A 23,799-nucleotide genomic window follows, 5' to 3' on the forward strand; every position below is an offset into this window, starting at 1 on the left:
TATTTTTAATAAAGTTCTTTATTGCTTGTATGTATTTTTGTCATTTTTATGCCCCCGTAATCGAAGATTCGGGGGCATATAGTTTTTGCCCTGTCCGTCCGTCTGTCTATCTGTTTGTCTAGCTGTTTGTCCGCAAAAACTTTAACCTTGCCCATAACTTTTGATTGGTTGGAGCTATGGCTTTCATATTTCACATGTGTATTCCTTGTGACAAGACCTTTCTTTGGGTACCATCATATTTGACCTTTTGACCTTGACCCACTTTTGCAAAATTTTATGAGACTATATTCTTGGCCATAACTTTTGAACAGTTGGTACTTGGGCTTTCAAACCTCACATGTGTATTCCTTGTGACAAGGCCTTTCTTTGGAAACCAACAACTTTGTCCCTTTGACCTTGACCTTGGAGTTTACCTACTGTTGAAAAAATTTATCCTTGGCCTTAACTTTTGAACAGTTTGTGTTAGGGCTTTAATATTTCACATGTGTATTCCTTGTTACAAGACCTTCCTTAGGATACCAACAACTTTGAACTTTTGACCTTGACCTTGGAGTTTAATCTACTTAAATTTTGAAATACTTTAACCTTGGCCATAACTCTTGAACAGTTAGTGCTAGGATTTTTATACTTCACATGTGTATTCCTTGTAACAAGACATTCCTTTGGACACCAACAACTTTGACCCTTTGACTTTGGCCTTGGAGTTTGACCTACTTTTGAAAAACTTTAACCTTGGTCATAACTTTTAAACAATTGGTGTTAGGGCTTTTTTACTTCACATATGCATTCCTTGTGACAGGACCTTCCTTTAGATACCAACAACTTTGACCCTTAGACCTTGGGGTTTGACCTTCTTTTGAAAAACTTAAAACCTTGGCCATAACTTTTGAACAGTTGGTGTTAGGGCCTTCATACTTCACATGTGCATTCCTTGTGACAAGACCTTACTTTAGATACCAACAACTTTGACCTTGACCTTGGGGTTCGACTTACTTTTGAAAAACTTTAACCTTGGCCGTAACTTTTGAACAGTTGGTGTTAGAGTTTTCATACTTCAGATGTTTATTCCTTGTGACAAGACCTTCCTATAGATACCAACAATTTTGGCATTGACCTTGACCTTGGAGTTTGACCTGCTTTTAAAAAAAAAACCTTGGCCATAATATTAAAAGTTTGGTTCTAGGGCTTTCACATTTCACGATCATGTGTATCACTTGTGACAAGATGGAGTTTGACTTGCATTTGAGAAACTTTAACCTTCGCATCAGTGTTTCAGAACCACATCTTGTCTTTTTTTTTCAATTCGACCATCTGATTATCCATCTTATTCTGACAGACCACTTTCAAACCAAAGATATCCCTCAAAATCATCTTTAAGTTTTAAATTTTTTTTTTTATCAACCTTTCTATCACTAACTTCCCTTACATAGGTGTCTACATACATGTACCATTATCACTTGCATATGGTGTTATGTCTCCCAATTAATTCGATACTCAAGCAAACGTTCTACTTATAAACAATTTCTAAACCTAGGGATAAGTTGATAATACGAGGGTTTCAACAATCTGTTTCAAAGTCAACATTTCGCAAATTCTACGGTCGATACAACGACCTTGTTTAAAAATGCAATATGTCGTTAAGTTGATTGGTGACTGACGTTTTTCATACAATTTCTTGGGCATTTTTTCATCCTGAATTGTCTACAGATTTTTCTGTTTACTCTAGAATATGCACACGCTGGGTGTGACCATGGTCATTAGATGCTTATTCCTCCATGGCACCTGATCCCATTTCGGATGTTTTGACGGGTCCCTGTTGGCTCTGATTTCACTTCGTGATGTTTAGTAGGACTTTTTAGCATGATAACTGTTCGTAATCTATACTTCATAAAAATACTTACAAACATAAATACAGGGCGCGTTATGGTTAATGTTCTACCAAGCCTCTTTTTATACTCTTCACGAAGATATTAACAGCAGTGAAGGTGAAACTTCAGGAGTGCTGTTAATCAAATGTTGATATTCAAAAACTCCAAGGAACTATTAGAAAAACTCGACATCACACAATTTTACCAAAATCAATGACATCTGCAAACTTATTTTGTTAAAAACATCCTGATACACAAGTACTCCAAAGTTGATATTTAAGTGATGCTTGAGTTTCTTATTGATAATATCTATGTAGTTTTTTGAAGACCAGGTCTTCCAACAATGTGCTGGAATTCCCATGGGTACTATTAGTGCCCCGTTTTTAGCAGACCTTTTTATACTAATGTAGCAGAATTTACTCAAAAACTTCCAAAAGAAGAAGTTTCTTCCTTTACAACGCACTTGACTTTTGTCGTTTAATTACTAATTATAGATATTATGTGAAGGAAGATTCCTTCACTTGAGCCAGTGTTTGAAACTTATCTTACATTTAGCTAGACATGCAGGGCCGACTGCTAGTGAAAGTTGTCAGCCCTGCCAAAAATCTACTAGCCCGAGCAAATAATCGTCTTTTATATATATATTTTTTTTATTTATTTATTTATTTATTTTTGCTATAATGTGAAGGGGGGGGGGTCAGATCATCAAAACTTCGATCTCGAATCTATATGCTGACGAATTCTACTTTTTTGCTTGTAACACTTTGCTACCAATACCATTAGTTGATGTGGGAGAAATTAATCAAATTAATGAATTGTAATTAATGGGAAATTTTAACAAGTCCAGGCGGGCGTTAATATGTGCAAATATTTGTGCGTCTGGGGTGGTCGGGCACACGGATATTTCAAACACTGCTAGAGCACTTATGTTAGTTTAAGTGTTATTGTAAATAAAATGTGCTTTAAAAATAAAACTTAATTTCATTGCAATGTGTATCGGTAACGATTCTCTAATAAAAACTAATGTCAAAATATCTATTTCACTTCCATTTTCAATGACCATGTAGTGTAGGACGGCGCCGCGAGAATTCCATCAGATCAAAACCATTTTTTTTTACTTGCCTAGATGGCCGAGCTGTCTAGCGCACTGTTCATGTACTGCTAGGAGACAGATTCCGTAGGTCGAGAGTTCATCCCCGGTTGGGTCGGAAGTGGGTATCCTTATAAAGTGAATTTCTCAGTGCTTTCTATATTAATATTCCTTCACTTAGGACTGGTAAATGTAGCCTAGTGGTAGGGCGTTCGCTTCGTGATTGGGAGACCCGGGTTTGATTTTCGTAAGCCGCGCCGCGTCAAACCTAATACGTTAAAATAGGTAGTTACTGTTCCTTCGCCACGCGTCCTGTACTAGAAGTGAAAGTAGCGGGTCTTTCGGACGAGACTTTAAAAACTGAGGTCCCCTGTCGCGGTTGGCGTTGGTACGATAAAGAATTCCCACTGCTCAATGGCCCTGAGTGCCGAGTATACACTGTAGGTCTAAATTTAAAGCTCTTCACCCGGTATATGGTGACGTCCCTATATGAGTACAAATTTAGAATAATTGTAATGAGAAGTAAAACAATATACAATCAATCAATCAATCAATCTCCACTCCGGGCAGTTTTGTTAGTTTAAAAGTTATTGTAAATTAAATGTGCTTTAAAAATAAAAATAAATTTTATTGCAATGTGTATCGATAAAGATCCTCTAATAAAAGCTAATTTCAAAATAACTGTATCTCACTTCCATTCTCAGTGATCGTGTAGTGTAGGGCGGCTCCGCGAGAATTCCATCGGCATCGAAAGCAAGTTTGTTGACTTGCCTAGATGTCCGAGCGGTCTACATGTAGATAACAGTTAACTATAATTATACAAATGTGCTGATTAAAGCTTTCCATTCTAATTTTCCCTTGTTTATGCGGTATCACCTGCAAATGGTGTTTATTCTGTACGCGAGAGCATGCTCTGAGAACTATCAATAAGGTAACCTAGGCAGATTACCAAATATAAGTTTATGTTACAGGGTTTTCAACATTCTCCTTAAAAATCATCATTTTGCAATTCTATGGTCGTTATATTATCTTCTTTTTAAAATCTTTGCAAATACAACCTTTATTTCTTATTTTGACTGACATATTTCTAACCAAGAGTTAAACCATTGTTTTTACACTAATTTTTGACTACAGATAACTCTGTTTACTTGTTCAATACAAAGGTTTACGTAAGTGTTACTGTTTGACAGGGGACTCTATATTTTTCTTTTATCTGTTTTTATCCATTGTATCATGTTTTGCATTGAGAGGGTCTTTTAAAATCAGTTCACTTAATAATTATTTGGATCCTCTTGCTACAGTAAGGCGAGACAAACTAAACTTGTTGTAATACCAAATAGAAGCGCAAATTTGAATAACTCAAGGGATGAAACAACTTGAATTGTATTTCCTCCTTATCATCAGATATGAAATGAACTTATATCAAGACTTTTATAAATAGTTTACACAAGAGTTCAACTCTCAAATATCAAGACGTTTCCTGGAATACTTGGGTAAGTAATTTTTAATTTTTCATTCTTATGCCTTGCCTAAAATATCTTATTAAGATATTTCCACTCTCACGAATTTATGGGTTCAAAATAGAAAAAAACTGCCTTTATTTTCACTGAATATAGTTTAAATTAATTAATAGTCACCAAAAACTTATATGTTGCCATATGTTTTAAGACGTAAGACATACATGTACATAAACAAAAAGTATATGTCAGCATAAATAAATCGTACATTTTTATAAACAGTTTTTTAAAAATTATGTAAAAACTGGTTCCAATACATAATTTTGATGCTGAAAGTTCCAAAATAATTGTAACTTCATTAATATGTTTGAATTGTGAATATCAGCGATACCATTTCACATTAGAAGTACAATTTAGAAAATGCCTGAATAAAGATACATCAGCAGGAGTTACTGCCCTTAGCAACATTTTTAAAGGATTAAATAATTGATTAAATAAGGAAAATATTCAAATTTTTTACTCTTTTACTTTACAATATTTTTCATTTACCCATTGAAAAAATTCTTTTGAAAGATATTTTTCTATTGCGTATGAATTTAAATTTATAACTGTTTTTGCTAGAACCTATGACATCAAAGGAGGGTAAAATTTCCTTAAAATCACATTCTCACAAATGCCGACAATGCGGGGCGTCACTATTTATACTATATATATCATAAGTTTAAGTGTATTTTAAAATAAATAATATATCGTTTTTGTCACGGATTTCTTGTTCATAACCGGTTGCAGTAGCCTAGTGGAAGAACACTCGCTTAAGGAGATCCCGGGTTCAATTCTCGTTTCCAGCGTAGCGTCAAACATAGATAGTGACTATTCCTTCAAGAGCACGCGCTAAATGAAAGCCAAGGATAAGACCATACCCGTTAACGGTAGGCCTTGGCACAATAAAGATCCCTCACTGCTATGGGCGTAAGCGCCATGCATTGGACAACATTTTTGGCAGTTCACTCAAAGCAGATGACGTCTTTACATGAGTGGAAAATTTCTTAATGGGACGTTAAACAACAATCAATCAATCAATCAATCCTGTTCCTAAATTTAGATAACGCCGAGTCGGCAATATTTCAGCCATATTTCGGCGAAGCTAAATTTAGATTAGTTTGAGAAAGTTTGTTTAGGATCTAGAATGCTCCGATACAGCAGAATATATGATGAGACAGAAACAAATAATCAAAACAGGAATCTTTTGAGGGTCCATTACGTTTCTATATCAATTGCTTAACAAAAAAGCATATGCTTACAGACGTTCATACAGAAACTCAAAAAGTTGATTTGTGGAAGGGCACTTTTTTTCTATCATAAATATGCACATGTATTTTGTCCAGATCTCCTCCAGCACTTTCACATATACAAACTTGGAATAAGTAGTTCTGAAATTTTTTTTTTTTTTTGTGATATTGTGATTTAAGAACCCTACTGCACACTGAAGAGTTCTTATTTCATGGTTTTTTTTTTACTGATAATACACAATTACGGATTATTTCGATGGTTAGTACTTGTTTTGTTTGATATTCACAAGAAAAATATCAATATTGACAAAGGCGTCGCATCCTGGTATATATGAAGCACTTTAAGGAACCGTGTCGCAGAAAGAAAAAATATTCCCAGACAACAAATTAATATCCTACTTTTTCTTTCCTGATTTGGAAGACATTTTCCGGCAAAATGTTTAGATAATATCCGGAAATTGGCTTGCAAAACGCTTTCGTGCCAAATGGCACAGCTGTGGTTCTAAACGTAGAACCATTCATTGTTTAAAATAAGTTAAGGTGTCGCTACAAGCGCATTGGCTCTCCGGTGAATATGCGTTTAAATCCGATGAATATTATTATTAGTTCTCAAGGTTCAATCAAGGATTCATGGCTTTTAACTATGGGTTGAATTTAATATACATGAGGCCGAGTAGAACTTGAGAGTAAATTCCCGTACGTCCTTGATAGGAATTGCGTTCGTGGAATTGTAAATGCAGAAGGATTAATTTGTGTTTTGGTTGACAATTTGAAAGACGGACTGTTAGCAATGGAATTGATCATAGACTGTAAATACCACCATGCAAGAGTTAATTTTTTAGTATGTTGTTTAACGTCCTTTTCGAGAATTTTTCACTCATATGGAGACGCCACCACTTGCTGGTGAAGAGCTGCAAATTTTGTCCTATACTCGGCACTTACGGCCATTGAGCAGTGAGGGATCTTTTTCGTGCCAGCACCTACTGCGACACGGGACCTCGGTTTATACGGTCTCATCCGAAGGACCGGTCTCCACGTCCCACAGTGGGATTCGAACCCGCAACGTAAGGATATACTCCTTACGCTGCGACTCTAGAGCAGACGCTCTAACCACTGCGCCACGCGGGCAACTGCAAGAGTTAATAATTTCATTCTAAAGAAACTCTTAGTATTTACCTGGCGATACCAAATGAAATAAATTTGATAATTATAGTAAAAGTACTGAAAATCATTTTTCTTCAATTTTTATTCAATCATTCATGGAGTTCATAATAAAATCTTTTAACAAGTTTGTAATTTAAATTATTCTACATGTATCTGTAAATCAACTGATATTAAACAATTCTTTTAATTCAGAGATACAATGGTGAGATATGAGTCTTTTACCTGCTCTTACCCAAACTGTTGTCGTCAGATTCATCTTTCTGCACAAGACGTCAGGAGTGTAACATACATACAATGTAGTTCATGTACAGTTTTGCGCGGGAATCCAGATGTAACAACTGTATATTACAACAGAAACAAATCATTGACAAGGTTATATACCGATCAGTGTTGTGGAGGGGAAATGTATGTTTATATAGGTAAGTTAAAGGACGTCAGATTTTACAAGAACACGTTTTCTATATCATACGAACTAAAATAGTTTGATTTATTTGAGTGCTGGAATATTGAGAAAATATGAGTAAATCAAAATTAAGATAGCCTTAGTAATTCACACTCAACTGATAATTCTGAACCAGTTACCAAAAAGTGTGACTCACATTTTATTTCATAATTACAACTTTTGTTTTATAGATCAGATATCAACACAGAATCACACATTTGTCTATGATATTACAAAAACAGAAGAGGCCTCCCAGGGCTTCATTTCAACAGCATTCAACAGAGAGGAAACCAAAGACAGTCTCTGCTTTAGAAACATACCCTTTCTTTTCAGTTTGACGATTAATATCCTACTTTTTGTTCTTTTACTTATTATGTTCCATGTTGCCTGGAGAATAGCTCGCAATCGTGATTCTAGGTAAGTTATTAAAAATTAAAGATAACTGTAGTAAGAACAGGCGTGTAGTATCGGAGGAGGGAAGTGAGGTCTTCCCCTATTTTTCGATTGATTGATTGATTGTATGTTGTTTTACGTCCCATTCGAGAATTTTTCACACGTACAGAGACGTCACCATATACCGGTGAAGGGCTTCAAATTTTGATCTTTACTCGGCACTCAGGACCATTAAGCAGTGTGGGATCTTTATCGTGCCAATGCCTGCCGTGACACGGCGCCTCGGTTTTTAATGTCTCATTCGAAGGACCCGCAACTTTCACTTCAAAGTGCATGGCGAAGGAACAGTTGCTACCCAATTTTTATCAACTTAGGTCAGTCGCGGCCGAAATTCGAACTAACGACCTTCCGATCACGGAGCGAGCACTCTACCGACCGAGCCACCGTGAACTGTCCCCTATTTTTCGAACACAGTCTTTTGTTTCTAGTATGAAAATGTTCATTGAAAGGCCGTCCCCCACTTTATGCTGCAGTTTGGTAAAATCTTTCCTTATCAAAGTAGCCAAATTTTTACTTGATGAGAAAAAATCCCGCCTCCCCATATCAGAAGGTTTTTTGAGTTTAGATATTTTCTGGATTTTAATTGTGAGGTAAGAACGTAAAGTTGTAACTGTTTTTCTGTCCCCTCCTATTAAAATGACGCAAGGTACCTATATAAAATAGATTAGAATTTTAAAAATTGAAAAAAAATAAGTAAGTTTATTTAAATTATTTAACTATGTATGAGCACTTAAGAGTCATTCTCTGTAAGCATCAAAGAATTTAGAAAAAGGTTGGAAATGGTACATCACAGATTTGGCTGATATTTTGCATGTAATGTAGAAACGCCATGTATAGATCATATTTGGGGTCAACAGACAAATTTGAGTACCGGTTGCCATGGTTACCGAAACCGCCATTTTTAGCTCATAAACGAGCAGCATTCTACTAAAATTATACCAACTTCATCTTAATTTTTTATTTTCTACACATTTCATACAGGATTGACAGTTACCTATTCTGATGTATTATTAATAGGAGTAACTACCGCAATTAGTGTATTAATTCAGTAGTTGGTCATAAATGAATGATCTTTCAATGAAAAGTGTCAATTTTTACAAATTTAACAAATTTTGAAAAATGCAGATTTTGGGCATTTTCTACAAATAATAGCAAAAAAATGCAGGCACTCCATAGCAAATGACCATCATCATGTAAAAGTTCATTCCATACTAAACAAAATACAAAATTTCTAGAGTGGTAATATTTCTTAAAATAAAATAAAATGAAAACAAAAATGGTTGCTATGGAGAATTTAGATTAATTTGTAGAATCTATATTTGACTGGTTTTTTGTACATATCTGCTTTCATTAAATCCTTAATGAAAAAAATAACTCTTTAATTTACCTTTTCATTTCACTCAACATTTAAACAAAATAGAAATCTGAAATTTAAAAAAAATACCATGTTGCTATGGCAACCAAATAGTTCAGGAACTATTCAAATAATTATTGATATTAACAATATAAAATAACCATAGCCACATTGCATTATATTTCTTCTTCTGAATCAATAAATAAATCAAATTAATCAACTTTATCATTTCACTTCATTACAATTCATAATTAAAAAAAACAGTTGCTATGGCAACCAAATAGTTCAGGAACAATCCCTATTATTATTGATATTATCAATGTACACATCGTTGAATGTTATGTTTCTTCTTCAATAAAATAAATCACGCTAATTAACCTTCAGTTGTCATTTCAGTTGCATTAAAATAGAAAAATAAAATAAAAATAAAATAGAAATTCATTAAAAAAACCACATTATCATAGTTCAGGAACAGTCCCTATTATGATCATATTATCAAATTACAAAACTAGAGACTCAGTGCTTGATCAACTTCTAATTACGCACTTACCCTCACATACACAGAAGAACACTTACATTAATAAAATACAAATATATCAAAATTACTGCAACAGGAGTGGTTTTGCACTCTGTTGTTTCCATGGAAACAAACAATAAATGGATGTATAAGCAATAACTGTTCATATAAAATTCAATGGAAATTCCCTTTCCCATCCTTTTTTGCAGTAACACCCCCCCCCCCCCCCCCCGAAAGTCAATTTTATGTGCCTCATATTTTGCAATACAAAATATGGCTGGATGGAAGGCAGAAAGGAGAATGGAACAACCAAAAATGCACATGACAAGTTATATAATTTGTCATGTGCATCTTTGGCTGTTCCATTCTCCTTTTTTGATGCGAGGGCAGTAAGGAGAATGGAACAACCAAAGATTCACATGACAGATTACTGTAAACCAACTATTATTCGCGTCATCTTTTATTTGCGATTTTTCAGTTTGAAAACAATCTGCAACGATTATTTTTCGTGACTGAGGAAATGTCCTTTACAAATATATAGCAAGATAAATGGTTCGCGGCGATTAATATTTGCGAGTTAAGATAGGTCGTGAAAATCGCAGATATTTTTCGCACGTGAATGAAAATTGGTTAACAGTATATAATTTGTCATCTTCATCTTTGTTGTTCCATTCTCCTTTCTGCCCTCAATCAGTTTACATTTTTGCTCATGTAAAAAGAAACTGTTGAAGACATAATTGTCTATCATCAAACACTGATTAATTTTGGTAATCACAATTCAAACATTTCAAGATTTTGTGATGTTGACCCTCCCTTTTCATTGCATTGCTATTACATTTCCTAATGTTGATTATACTCATTGACTCTGACATTGACCTTAACCTAATTTTGCATTGACCTTGCTACCTTGAATTTCATACAACTTGAAGACAGAACTCCAACCATGCTAATGTTCGACTCTGAAATCATTATTCATGACTTTGACCTAACTTGATCAATTTTTCTACTGGCCAGAGACTATCCTCCCTGCAGGTTTAGTCAGACTTCAATATCACTTGGTACATCAGTAAACTAAATCAAGAATCATTTTATTTATAAGAATAAAATTTTGAGTCGAGGAGCTTCTCTTTTTTTTTTAATTATAATAACAAACTAGTAGTCTTGTTAGAGACACATTGTACATGTATTTTGATTTTAGGCCAAAAAAATGATAGTCTTGTTTCCTGCTACCAGCCTGAAAAAAATAGGTAGGAAAATTATTTTACTTTTTCCCGACAGCTTTTTTTTTTTTGATATGAACTAATACAAGATCAAATTAAACATGTCAAAGGTCAATATTGTCTTTCAAAATTAAATTTCATGTCTTTTGATGCACAACTCAAGTGGTACATTTTGAAAGTCCATTTTGAAACATAGAATTTCATGAAATGCTTGTTTTGTGTTAACACGGAAACCAATTACGGTGATAGAATGATGAAATTCCCTATTTTTTCTTCCAAAACTAAAACTTTAGCGTTGGGCGCAAAAAAAAAGGTCGGACGGGTAGCAGGAAACAAGACTAATTATTTTTTTTGGCCTTAGTTAAAATTATTAAAGTTATGTTAAAAAAACTACATATTCTTGCTGGCATGCCAAGAAACAAGAAACAGAACAATATGAAATTCTGACTTTAATGAAAAATTACTCTCATGAACTAGAGGGTACTCTTTAATACAAATATGTATTTACTATAAAATAATACGACTAAAACAATCCTTCACTTCTAATTAGGCATCAAGTAGCATCCCTATTGCGCTTATTGTCAATAATGGTTGCATAATTTCATGAAAAAAAATTATTTTGTGAATCTTCAATATAAAAAAAAAATCTCTCTTTTCATCTGTCCGGATTCTGCATTTTAGATGATTTCACTTGTGCAATCGCATAATGTCATTGCAAATTTTTTCTCGGTTTTGATTATTTCTTTGTAAATTCACCATATTAAGCATAAATTTCTCAGTTCCAAATGAGTATTCCAGCAATTTTGTGCACTGTTCCCTAAAAAAAACAACATATAGATCAATTAGCATTTACATACATAAACACTTAAAAAAAAAAAAAACCAACAACAAAAACCCAGAGCCATTAAATGCAAATAATGCAGCAAACATTGACAACTGCATGCATCAATTTAATTATACAAAAATATAGCTTCAATCACCCCCCCCCCTTCTTTTCCATATTTTAAACAAAAGCAAATCTCCACTACATTCTATACACAAGATTATTTGAAGTTAAAATGAACATTTCAGCTTTTGCATTACCGAGATACAAAAATTTATATTTTGATTCTTTATATCAAATTTTATAAGGATATCTCATTAATTACAGAATTCTATTAAGTGTGAAGCCGTACTGTTTTAGTAATGAAAATTTCTTTCTATATTTTAAACTTTCTTACGTAGTTGCAATTATATAATGTAATTAGAGATGATAAAACAAATTGAAAAGTTTTTTTTCTCTCTAATTTTATATAATTAGTTCTTAAATGAAATAGCACATGACACTACCCCCCCCCCCCCCCCCAAAAAAAAAATCCATACAAACAAACAAAATTAAGCCCTGAACACACTGATTAACCTACGAAACCTGCAATGTTGTGTTTTGTTTAGCAATGTGATGATTTTACATGTGTTTACATTCTACCAGGATCAACATGTAAAAACAGTCAATGATTGACAGTAACTATAATATATTGTTAACCGCGCCTTCTCCCCCTTTATGCAAACACACACTGAAATTTGATGTAACTTTAAAACCAATGTAGATTTTATCATATATGCTGTATGGATAACATAATTTTCAACAACAGTCAGATATATATAATTATTATATGCAGGTTGAAAACTTTCAACACGATTAGGCCTTATTAATTATTTTTTTTAACAATTGAATTCAAATGTCATTGATGTCTTCTTTTTTTTTGATACTTTGATTTTTCTTTCTTATAGATATCCATACACTGTTATTAATTAATTTACTTATAATTCACAAACGCATGAGTTAAGAGTAAATATTGACAAAGGTAAATAATTTTTACAGGTTTTTGTACTTTGATACTTGCCTAGTAATCTTATTACTGCCAGGTATCTTCCAAATAAACATCACGGCCTTATCACCAAACGCAACTTAATTGTAGCTCTAGAATCCATGTAACTGATGTTGCTTTCTATAAACATTTTGTGTCCAATGCTTCTATTGTTCATGCAGTGCATCGGTACGTGTCACACTTGGAATTTCAGTAAGGTGAAATCCATTTTCAGGCTTTTCACGACCAAACACATATATTTCTCAGGCACAGCAAGGCCTGACCAAACATTTAACTTCCAGTAATACGAAATACTATACAAAGTAGGTGTAAAATGACTGAAAATATCCAAAACAGACAGAATTAACTCCTCTGAATCATGTTCTGCTCTCTACTTTCACTTTCATTTTCTTGAAATTTGGCTGAAGATTTCCGAAAAGGGAAACAACTCTTGGTGAAAAAGTATGTAATTTCAGAGATTTTTACAAACTTTACAATTGATTTATTTTCTTAAATCAAATATTACCACTCCAATTTTTTGATATGTTTTTAATAATTGTTATGGGTAAAATTAGGAGCATCAAAATATTCCACCAGTGCCTGCGTTTTTTAGGTACCCTGTTATGTTCTCCCCACCTTTTTAGTAGCATTTTTTGACATTACCTTGCATTTCTTGGCAGGTCCAAAACTTTTTTTTGCAGTTTTCTTGTTTAGAAAATACAATTCACAAATAATTTTAAAGATAAAAATTAATAACAGTCATTTAAATTCATCAAATAACTATTAATGTGGTGAAATGACCTTTGTTGTTATTTCCCACATATGTGCAAACATAGGTTACCTGTTGCCATGGAAACAATGCCAATTGATCAATTGCAATACTATTTTTTTAAAATGGGCTTATAGTGTAATTATGTCACCAAGTTTGAACAAAATCGGTGAGAGTCTATTTCCAGCCCATTTTGATGCTTACAGAGAATGACTCTTAAAAAGTTTATTTAATAACGCAAGATCTAGAGATTCAATTTGAGAAAAATAACTCAATTTAGAATTTTTTTTAGTAAATTGACACAAATATTCAAAAAGAAAATGTGAATAATTGGAGGACAAATGTCTTTCAAGTATTTTCCTACAAGTTTAACATGATAAATTTTTTGATCAGTACTATATTTACATCCTCTGTCGTTTCTCACCTTTAAATCTAATGAAAACGGATTACCGTTATCAATTAATAAATTTTGCGTATGAACGAACAACATAATATTTAAGTACGTTCACCCCCTTTTTAAAAAATGATATCTCTAAATAAATAGAGGATATTCAATGTTTTGTAGATGAATATGGAATTTATTTCACGAATGGGACAGGATTTTTTTGATATTTTCACGAGTGCGAAGCACGAGTGAAAATATCAAAAAATCCTGTCCCATTCGTGAAATAAATTCCATATTCATCTACAAAACATTGAATTTTCTGTTTATTACATTTTCTTTGATTTTTCCTTAATTTGCCCCTGTCTTTTCTTAACACAGTGTCATAAGCTTGACGTCATAGTTGAGCGGTTGAGACATCATAGCTTAACAGTTACATGTGAGATTGAAAACATCAAATAGCATGGATTTTAGCAACATATTTGGGAAGAAATTTGCAGTTTTAGCTCTATCAAGATGGTTAGTTTATCTCTATCTTATGACAGGCCAGAAATTATTTTTTTACTTACTTTGATATCTTTTCACACTGTGAGAGAATATCATTTTGGTATCCTTTCACACTGTGAGAGAATATAACTTTTATTCAATAAATAAATCATAGTATTTCACTGTTGAAAATGTAATAAGTATAGGTAAAACTTTTTGTTTTTTAATGCCGGTACTAACGATTGCAATCATTGCAGAAAAGTTTTACATAACCTATCAAATCGGGTGTAGTATTTCTGCACTGTAGCAACCATTTCCCCTATTTTAAAAAGAAATCATTTTGATATTTTAAGTCCTTCCTCCTTGAAATCGTCATCCCAGTTGTTTTTTTTCTTATTTTATTTTTCAGATGTTATAATCAAGGAAAGTGAAAAAAAATTTCTGTTTTTAGGTGGGTGTCTTGAACTTCATTAAATCACATTTAAACTATCAAAACTTGTACTGCTCATGTGCATCATAGCATTTGAAGCAGAAATTCAAATAAAGAACGGTGCAAATACGAGGGTCGTTCTATAAATAATGCAATAGGTCATCTTAAAGTTAGAAAAGTACGTAAAACATATTCTCAACATTTTCAATCCCTCAAAGCATTCTTTGTTACCCTTTACACATGTCTTAAGTCTTCGTACCCATGACCAGAAAACCTCAGCATACTTATTTTTAGGGATGCTCCAAAGAATATCACTTCCCATGACATATATGATATTGTACAATCTTCCTTTGATTATTTTTTGGAATAAAAATATCTCAAAATGGCTGAGATCTAGCGAATATTGGCAAAGCTCTGTAAAAAAAAAATTATTCAGAATTTCATTTATTTCTCTGTGCTTATTTGCTTATTGAAAAAATGAAAACTAATAGAACATGCTTTGAGCCCTTGTTTCTCTTTACAATGATAAGAACGATAGCTTTTTCTTTGATTCAACATTTTACTATTGATCTTCCTTTTGGCTATAAAATTGGCACCCATGTTTCGTCATCCATTACGCAAATTTATCAAATCTTCTATTTTGTTAAAGTATTTGTTTTTAATTAGACCGTTAGCACATTTAATACGTGTTTTCTCTTGGGCAATTTTATGAAAATAAGGCACCTATCTGATAGAAATATTATTATATTCATTTCCGTTTTCAGAATTCTATAAAATGTTGTGATGATGAAATGCTTAGTCTGTTTGCAATGTCTTTCGATGTAAATCTGACATTTTCAGATATCATGTTGCACATAGCATCGATAATTTTTGGTGTCCCTACAAATTTCAATCGGCAAGTTTGACTGTTATATTCTAACTCTCCTCTTTTATTTTTGAATTTCTGAATCAATCTGAAAACTATACAGCATTAAAGACTTTTCTTTCCACATATAAAATTCATATTCTTAATATGAATTCTTTGGCGATTCATGTAAAGAAGCAGAGTTTTCACATACGCTCTCATTTTCATCTTGTTGGCAGAGATCATGTTAAACAGTTTTCGGCTAAATGTAGTGACCATGCTTACTTTAAAAGTGCATTTCTTTGCGAAGTCAATAGGAAAAATCATGGTGTTTTCTGTGATTAGGAGCTCTTTAATTGAATGTTTCAACTGTGAAAAAATACAACTAAAAAGATCTTCATTTACTAATATATACTGTTTGTTGCATTATTTATTTATTGTGTTGAAAACAAAGTGTAAGTTTCTTTATTTTTTAGATATGTGACTACTGGAGACGTTCAAAGACAAAGTGATAGTGTATATACAGAGCTTGATATACATCTAGAAGGAACCGAGTCGGTTACTGAATACATAGAACCAGTAATATGGACGAGGAACGAAAATCAAAGACATTCAATAACCGACGAATATCCTCGATACTGTGAAGTAATCGCCTGACTTTTTTGAGAGCGATAGATTAAACCCTTCTCAATGGAGCTTCAAATTTGATAGATAGATAGATAAAATTATATGCAGAGATATTCTACAATATTCTACAAGTTTTTTTTATATCGATTTCTATTATCTAACATGTTTTATTTTCAGATGAAAAAAAAATCTTTTTTCGTGTTTCAAACAATCATGTCTTACATTGATGATCATTAAAGGCAAAGTTTAAGTTAAATATTAACAATAATTTAGTCCATCCTTTGAAATGACAATTGTAAAAATAACTGATTGTGATAAATGCCATAAATTCTTTGTCAATAAATATCGTAAAGGGGGCAAAAATACAGGCCTTTGGACACACCAGATGTGAGATCAGGTGCCTAAAAGAGTTAGCATCTCCTCATGGTCATTCTTCTCCCTTATGTATTTATATTAGGTAAACGGTATATTCCGTAGTAAAAATAAATATAAAAAAAACAAAAGATTTTAAATTTGTATGAAATATGATTCAACCCAAGGATTAATAGCATGTGATTCAAGGATAGGTTGTATTTGCATACAAGGTCATTATAACGACGCTGAATTACGACGCTGAATTAGCAAAATGCTTCCTTTAGCAATGATTTTAGAAATCCAGTGACTTCAACTTATCTGACAGTAGTCTGACTCGGTTTAAGATTAAACATTCTCAGAATATGCTATTGCATACAGTTGGATGATCTTTACACAATATGCAGGTGATATTGGAATATTACTACATTTATAGAGAAAGGTGGCGATGGTAAACCCGACGCCGTCCAATTATCATAAAGTTAAGGTGTTAGTAAAGTATCCAAATATGAAACAGATGAATGAAAATTTTTGTGTCTTTTACTTAGATATATCGACTATTGTTTATTGATCATATCTTGTTGATAAAATAATGTCATATTGAAGGCTAATCTGTAACTTTCTTTTTCTCTTGTATAAATTTTTGAATAAATTCTGCCTCATAAGAATTAAAAGAAGAGCAGTCAAGCTAATAAACAAGCAGAATTAGTGCCCAATGGAATTCCAAAGATTGTTGGAAGTCCTGGTCTCGATGAAAGACTACATAAATAATGCCAATGAGTAACTAAAGCCTCTTTTTAATATCAGTTCAGAGTACTTGAGTGTAGAAACAGAATTGTTTCTTTTTAACAAAGCAATTTTGTGGATGATTCAGAACAAAATATAAATATTTCCTAATTTCATTTATATTGTAGAAGCAGTTGTCTATAATGTAGCATTTAATTTGATGGGGGAAACGGAAAAATTCATAGACAATGCAGTGTGTAAATAATGGTCTAACAATTACAAGTAGTATGAAAAGAGCCAGTCAGCATTTAACTTAATGATATGTTGTATTTGCTGACAAGGTCATTGTATCGACCATGAAACTTGAAAAATGCCTTCAAACGAGACTGTTGATATCCTTGTTTCATCAACTTGTTTGACAATAGCTTGCCTCGTTTAAGAAATTTTTCATATGTAAAGCATGCTCTTGCGCATCAAGTCAACTAAGAGACTTCACCACATACCGGTAAAGGGCTTCAAATTTAGACCTTTACTCGGCACTCAGGGCCATTGAGCAGTGTGGGATCTTTATCGTGCAAACACCTACCGTGACACGGGGCCTCGGTTTTTAAGGTCTCATCCGAAGTTCCCGCAACTTTCACTTCAAAGTGCCGGACGCTTTGCGAAGGAACAGTTGCTACGTATTTTTTATCGACTTAGAACAGTCGCGGCCGTGATTCGAACACATGACCTTCTGATAACGAAGCGAGCACTCTACCGACTGCGGTCCGAATCAACTGTGAGGCATAAACCCCATATGCAGGTGATAAGGGTATATTACTACATAAGTAAGGGAAGTTTACGATTGAAATGTTGAAGTCATCACATTTATCATAAAGCTTTGTTTGTTTGGTGAATGGTGTTTCTTGCGAAATTAGACAATTTATTACTTCCTTGAGTATGTTTAGCTCTGTCTATATTCCGAAATCAGCTGCATCCATATTATCTTAGAAGCTGTGTCTAGATTATATGATTGATATATTAGTCTCTTTACTGGCTGTCTACGGAAATATATTAGATTGAACAATCTCATTTATAAACGGCGATCAATCCACTAAATCTTTCTTAAGGCGATCACTACCAAACCTAATAAGTGAATTAATCTCTCGATGATCAAAGTGGGAGAGAAATAATCAGAAGACAGGACCATAGGAAGGTTTAACCTGGGAGGTGGGGTGCCACCAAAAAAAAAAAGCAAGAAAGACACATTTAAGAGGAATGTGCATGTACATATATTTCCTGGAAGCATTGCATAACAATGAAATTGTTCTCAACTCTTATCATACAGTTCCGATTTTTGTGTATTTTTAAAACATTTTAAAGTTTTATTAAGCTTTCAGGTTCACTGAATATCAAGGCCATAACATGAAATGTTGCACAAGAAACGTCACTGTGGTACATTAATTTAAGAAAATAAATTTGTTTGGTACATAATGAACAGTTCTCCTTAGAGTGTAAATATGATGATGTAGGGGTGTGTGTCGCATTGAACTGGACATTAACAATCAAAAAGAGCATCGACATCAACAAATAAACAGTATAAAGTACAGGGCACTATACGTCAAAACACAAAGGTACGTAAATGATATTCTTAGCATTTCAAAGTTGAATTGAAAATGAAAATGGTGATCATTTCTACCAACAGAAAGGGCTATAGAAATGGGAACATTCATATTTTAAAGAAATGTGTCTATTAAGTTTTACATTTTCTGAGAGGAATGCGACTTCTTATTTTCATTTTCAAGGTCTTCTTAATATTCTTTACTACACATTGATAAAATAAATAATGTAACCTGATATCCAGATCTTCTCGCAGTTATATTCTACTTTTAGCATCCTACTTAACATCATACTTTACTACTCTACGTTGACAATATGACCAATAAAATGTTTGACACAGTCACTTTTTCTAACGTTATCATCTGATTCATCCAGGAAAAGGCTTAAATAGGTTGCTATCGACATTTTTAAAACATAGGATATTTAAAGTAAAATACACTTCAGAGATCTGACAAAAAAGGAACACAAACAAAACAAATCTGTGAACAGAGAATAAAGAAGGGGCTCCTTGTAAGCAGGTACACTGTATTGTATAATGATTTACATATAATGTTTCATTTAAATTCAATCAGCTTTTATTTTGTTATATTGATCAATATTTTGAATCGGAATTTATATACATATTTTGTATATTTTATTAATATGTTCAAAAACACAGACTAAAACCAGACCCTATTATTTTACTACCTTCTTTGATGTATATATCTTCATTTAATAATGAAACATACATGTATAGGTGGATATTATGGGAAATGATATTTATAACATGTTTGTGGTGTATAGGTTGGTATGACAAGAAAATGTTAAAAATTTAAGCGCATGTATCAATACAACTTTGTATTTTGCATTTTGTCCACTGCTTTCACTGAAAGGGGGATAATTTATTGGTTTTGTCTGTCCGTCTGTCATTCCTTATGTATGGAACACTTTCGTTTCCGGACGATATTGTAAACAAAAATACAGAAAAAAAGGTAACTTATCTTGAATGTTTCTGAGACTAGTGCCATAAAGTAAGTAAATTTCACAGAAAGGCTTAAGTGTTCTGTTTTAGTGACCGAGTGAATGTCTAATAGTAATGAATGATCAATGCTTAATTCAATAATTTAGAAAATGAACAAATTCATAACAATTTTTTAAAATAGGTTTACTCTCCCATAAAATAGAATCAACTTTATAATGTAACGTGCTTATAAAAGAGCATTTTATCAAGATTTCTTGAAAAACATATTTCTTAATTATGTAAGTTGTGTTTTCACATAAAAAATGAGGATTGATCTATAGTTTTTTTTATAAATGGTGTTAGGTTGATGAGTATATGTTTTCTTAAGACAAGTCATATATGAAATAAATCCATTATTTGGTATTTGCCTGATACAAAAGCAGTACGATTTGAATAAAAATAATTTTAATTTTAGTCCAGACAAACCATGTCAGAAGAAGAGGACGTAAATTGTTCCTTTCCTAACTGCTGTCGTGAGATATATCTTTCTATACCATACGCCAGGAACGTCACAAAAATAAGCACAACATCATGCGTTACTTTTGATGGTCAAAAGTTCCAAACAACAGTGCATTACAATGAAAACAAGTCAAGAGCAACATTCAACGATGTCAGAAATTGTTGTAACGGGGTAATTTTTGTGTCTCTAGGTATGTAACATTAGTTTTATGTAAAATACAGTACAAAAGGCATTTTCCCCTTTAAACACAGAGTATATTTTTCATTAAAAGTTCATTGTCCCTTTTACAAGCTTGGTTACCTTAAATCTTTTTAAAATTGCTGAACCTCAATGGATCAAAGTTGATTCAATTTGTTCAGTGACTGCAAGAGTATTATTGATGCCAGACGAAGTATACATAATGAAAAACGTGTTTCCTTAAACTCCATCTTTGTGCACAGTCAAATATATTTACTCCGCAAGTGTATATGAAATATGAAGATACCAAACAGTAATCAGTCCAAAGTCCTTTGAAACAAAAAATTTGACAGTAGAGCAATCCAGGGCCTCTTAGAACATCAAATGTGGGATCAGGTGCTATGGAGAATTAAAGCGGTCATATCCACTGTGTGCTCCTTGTCATGATCCGGCAAACGAAAAATCCGTAGACAGTTAAGAAAATAATAGTCTAACAATTTATATGAAAAACGTCAGTCATCAATCGACTAAACGATAGATTGTTTTTGTGAACATATCATTGTTTGTACAACAGAATTTGTAAAATGTTGACTTTAAACGAGACTGTTGATATCTTTGTATCATCAATTTATTTGTCAATAGCTTACCTCATTTTAGAAAATGTTCGTACGTAGAGCATGTTCGTGCGTATTGATTAAACTGGGGATGCTTACTCCTCCATGGCACCTGATACAATCTCTGCTTGGTCCGTGATTGCTCTTCTCCCAATGTGTATTTTTTCAAAGTACTTTTGAGCTTGATTACTGATCTCCATATTTCTTGCATGCTGATCGCATGCTGAATGTGTTTATTTTTAGGAGAATGATACACATTCCTTTAAACAAATGTGAAAGCAAAGAAACCTGATATGGTATTTGCAAGTATAAATACCAGTATATAATGAATAGAATAAAGTCTTTATTTTATACTTGAATAATAAAACAACCAAGCTTTTTAAGTTATCGTTTATTGTCGTATTGAAGAAATTGAAAAAGAAACATCTCCACCAGTTAATCGTCAATCTAAATCCTCTCCTGATATATTATCAACAAAATCAACAGAGAATGAAACAACATCAAGAAGGAACGTTTTGGTAACCCCAGAGATACCACACGATCATCCTTATGTCATAGTACCTGTCATATTGGTCTGTTTATCATTGTTCGTCATTGGAGTTGGTATATTTTTATACCGGCGTTATAGGTAATGACGTTAGAAATGTGCTTTTTTTCAATCTGCATTTTGCAACAAACGCTTACAAAAAAAAAAGAGAAAATGATGATAAGTGATAAAGATTTGCTTTACTTTCAGGAAATCGATGAAAAAAGCAAAGAGACAGGTATGATGTTGTAAAATGCATACACGACAAACAAGTATATTACATATAAATTGTGAGAAATATGAATATGAATATTTTTATTACCCCCGAAAAGAAATGGTTAAGGCGGATAGTGTAAAATTATTCTGTCATTTTCATTCCGTCACAGTTTTGGGTAACATAATCTTAATTTTTTTCAGCTCCATCATGTGATTTGCTAACATGACACACATATTGTTAATGAGAGTGTCACTATTTGAGTGAAGTGTACATGTTAGAATCACTTAATGCTAGTTTTATGATTGACATGGCTTGACGGAGTTCTTTTGCTCACGGGTCAACATCTATCTCGCGGAGTAGAAAACGAAGACCAGAGATAGTGGCTTACACTCTATACTGTTCCTCTATGTTGCGGTCTAAATCACTTCTTCGTACCCTTTCTATATGTACTTTTCTTTGCTGTGATTTGATAGAGACTGACTGTTGGTACAGTGTAACATTTCTCTTTATATTAATAACTAACAAATCAAGTTCCAACATTAAATTACAATTGGCCGACTCTTTTTCTCAGAAGATACATGAAATACCCTTAGACTTATATGTTTTCAATAATTCACTGTATTACAAACCTGTTCTTTTCGTATTTGAAAATTTCCTTTTTACACAGTTCAAATATACATGTATTGTTATATCGACAACGCATTCAAAATGCATATTCTATTTTTCTTTCCCCCTTTCCAAATATTTAAAATTTAGTTATCATTGGGGAATTCGTGACGTAGGTTTCCTCATGCATTATGTAATAAGTATCTGAAGATAATTAAAAAATACTATAGCAACACTCATAATCAACATTTTAATGGAAAAAGAGACAACATATACTGAATTTAAAAATGTTTCAGTTTTTAGATCACCGTGAATATTCCACTGTAGATGAATCCCAGATAACCAATACTTCTAATGACAGCCCTGTCGGACCAACGACCGATAACTATTTTGTGTTAGAGAGAGAAATGGGATTGAATAGTACACCAATACCAAACAAGGATACTCAACTAAACATTCAACAAACGACATCAAGTAATTACTTTGCATTAGAACACAATGATGTACTTAATACTTATGAGACAGTTGAAGACGATAATCGAATGGATCACCGTTACGGTAACAATCAAGTGATTGATGGTGTTTATAACACATTACACGCAACCGAGGATCTACACACCGATTCAACAGATAACTACAGTCATTTCAATGACTTTAATCAAGAATACAATCACTTAATTAGATAGATAGGATACGTTGAAAAAGGCGACTGTCTTTTGTAATCACAAACATGTCTCAAAACCTCTGTATTATCTAGCGTGAAACAAAAAGGTCAGGAGATAACGATATCTAATAGACATGCATTCCATGTATTTTTGAAGATGCAAAGGTATATATATGAAAAAAATTAGTGTATCTTTTTTTATCAGGCGTTATATAAGTGGATCTGTTAATCACATCTTGCATAAATGACACTTATTTTCATTAGTATAATTATTGTTGCATTATTCCAACTTTTTATGATTATTTTAATCTCTCTGTGTTGATTTTTAGTGGCAACAATGTATATATTCGTTAACTTTTTGATTGATTCAGATTAAAAATTCATGTTTTCTGAACAGTCAAAACTATTAACATGTTAAACTCATTTTTTTTTTATTTTACACGTTTTCAGGATTATAATCATGAAATTTTCAGGCTTTCGATAATTGTTCTCTATTTACATAAGGAAAATAACAAATGTATGAAACTTAATAATCTGTCAAGAATTATTTTCTGACTTCAGACTAGGAAAAATGTTTGTACTTGCTTATCTATTTTCCCCCAAAAGCATAATTTTAAAAG

The 23,799-nt window shown here is 32.8% G+C and overlaps 1 protein-coding gene across 1 annotated transcript; it reads left to right on the plus strand.

The window, feature by feature from the left end:
* Nucleotides 1-21,459: 21,459 nt before the first annotated feature.
* Nucleotides 21,460-23,422, plus strand: LOC133196919 (uncharacterized). Its single transcript, XM_061332764.1, has 4 exons — nt 21,460-21,472; nt 21,575-21,794; nt 21,903-21,930; nt 22,812-23,422. Exons 1-4 carry the CDS (start codon nt 21,460-21,462, stop codon nt 23,199-23,201), a joined length of 651 nt encoding a protein of 216 aa, XP_061188748.1. The 3' UTR covers nt 23,202-23,422.
* Nucleotides 23,423-23,799: the final 377 nt, after the last annotated feature.

This window comes from Saccostrea echinata, unplaced genomic scaffold, assembly GCF_033153115.1.
Source record: "Saccostrea echinata isolate AGI-Se365-2 ecotype Australia unplaced genomic scaffold, CSIRO_AGI_Sech_v1 ptg000030l, whole genome shotgun sequence".
NCBI classification, from domain to species: domain Eukaryota; kingdom Metazoa; phylum Mollusca; class Bivalvia; order Ostreida; family Ostreidae; genus Saccostrea; species Saccostrea echinata.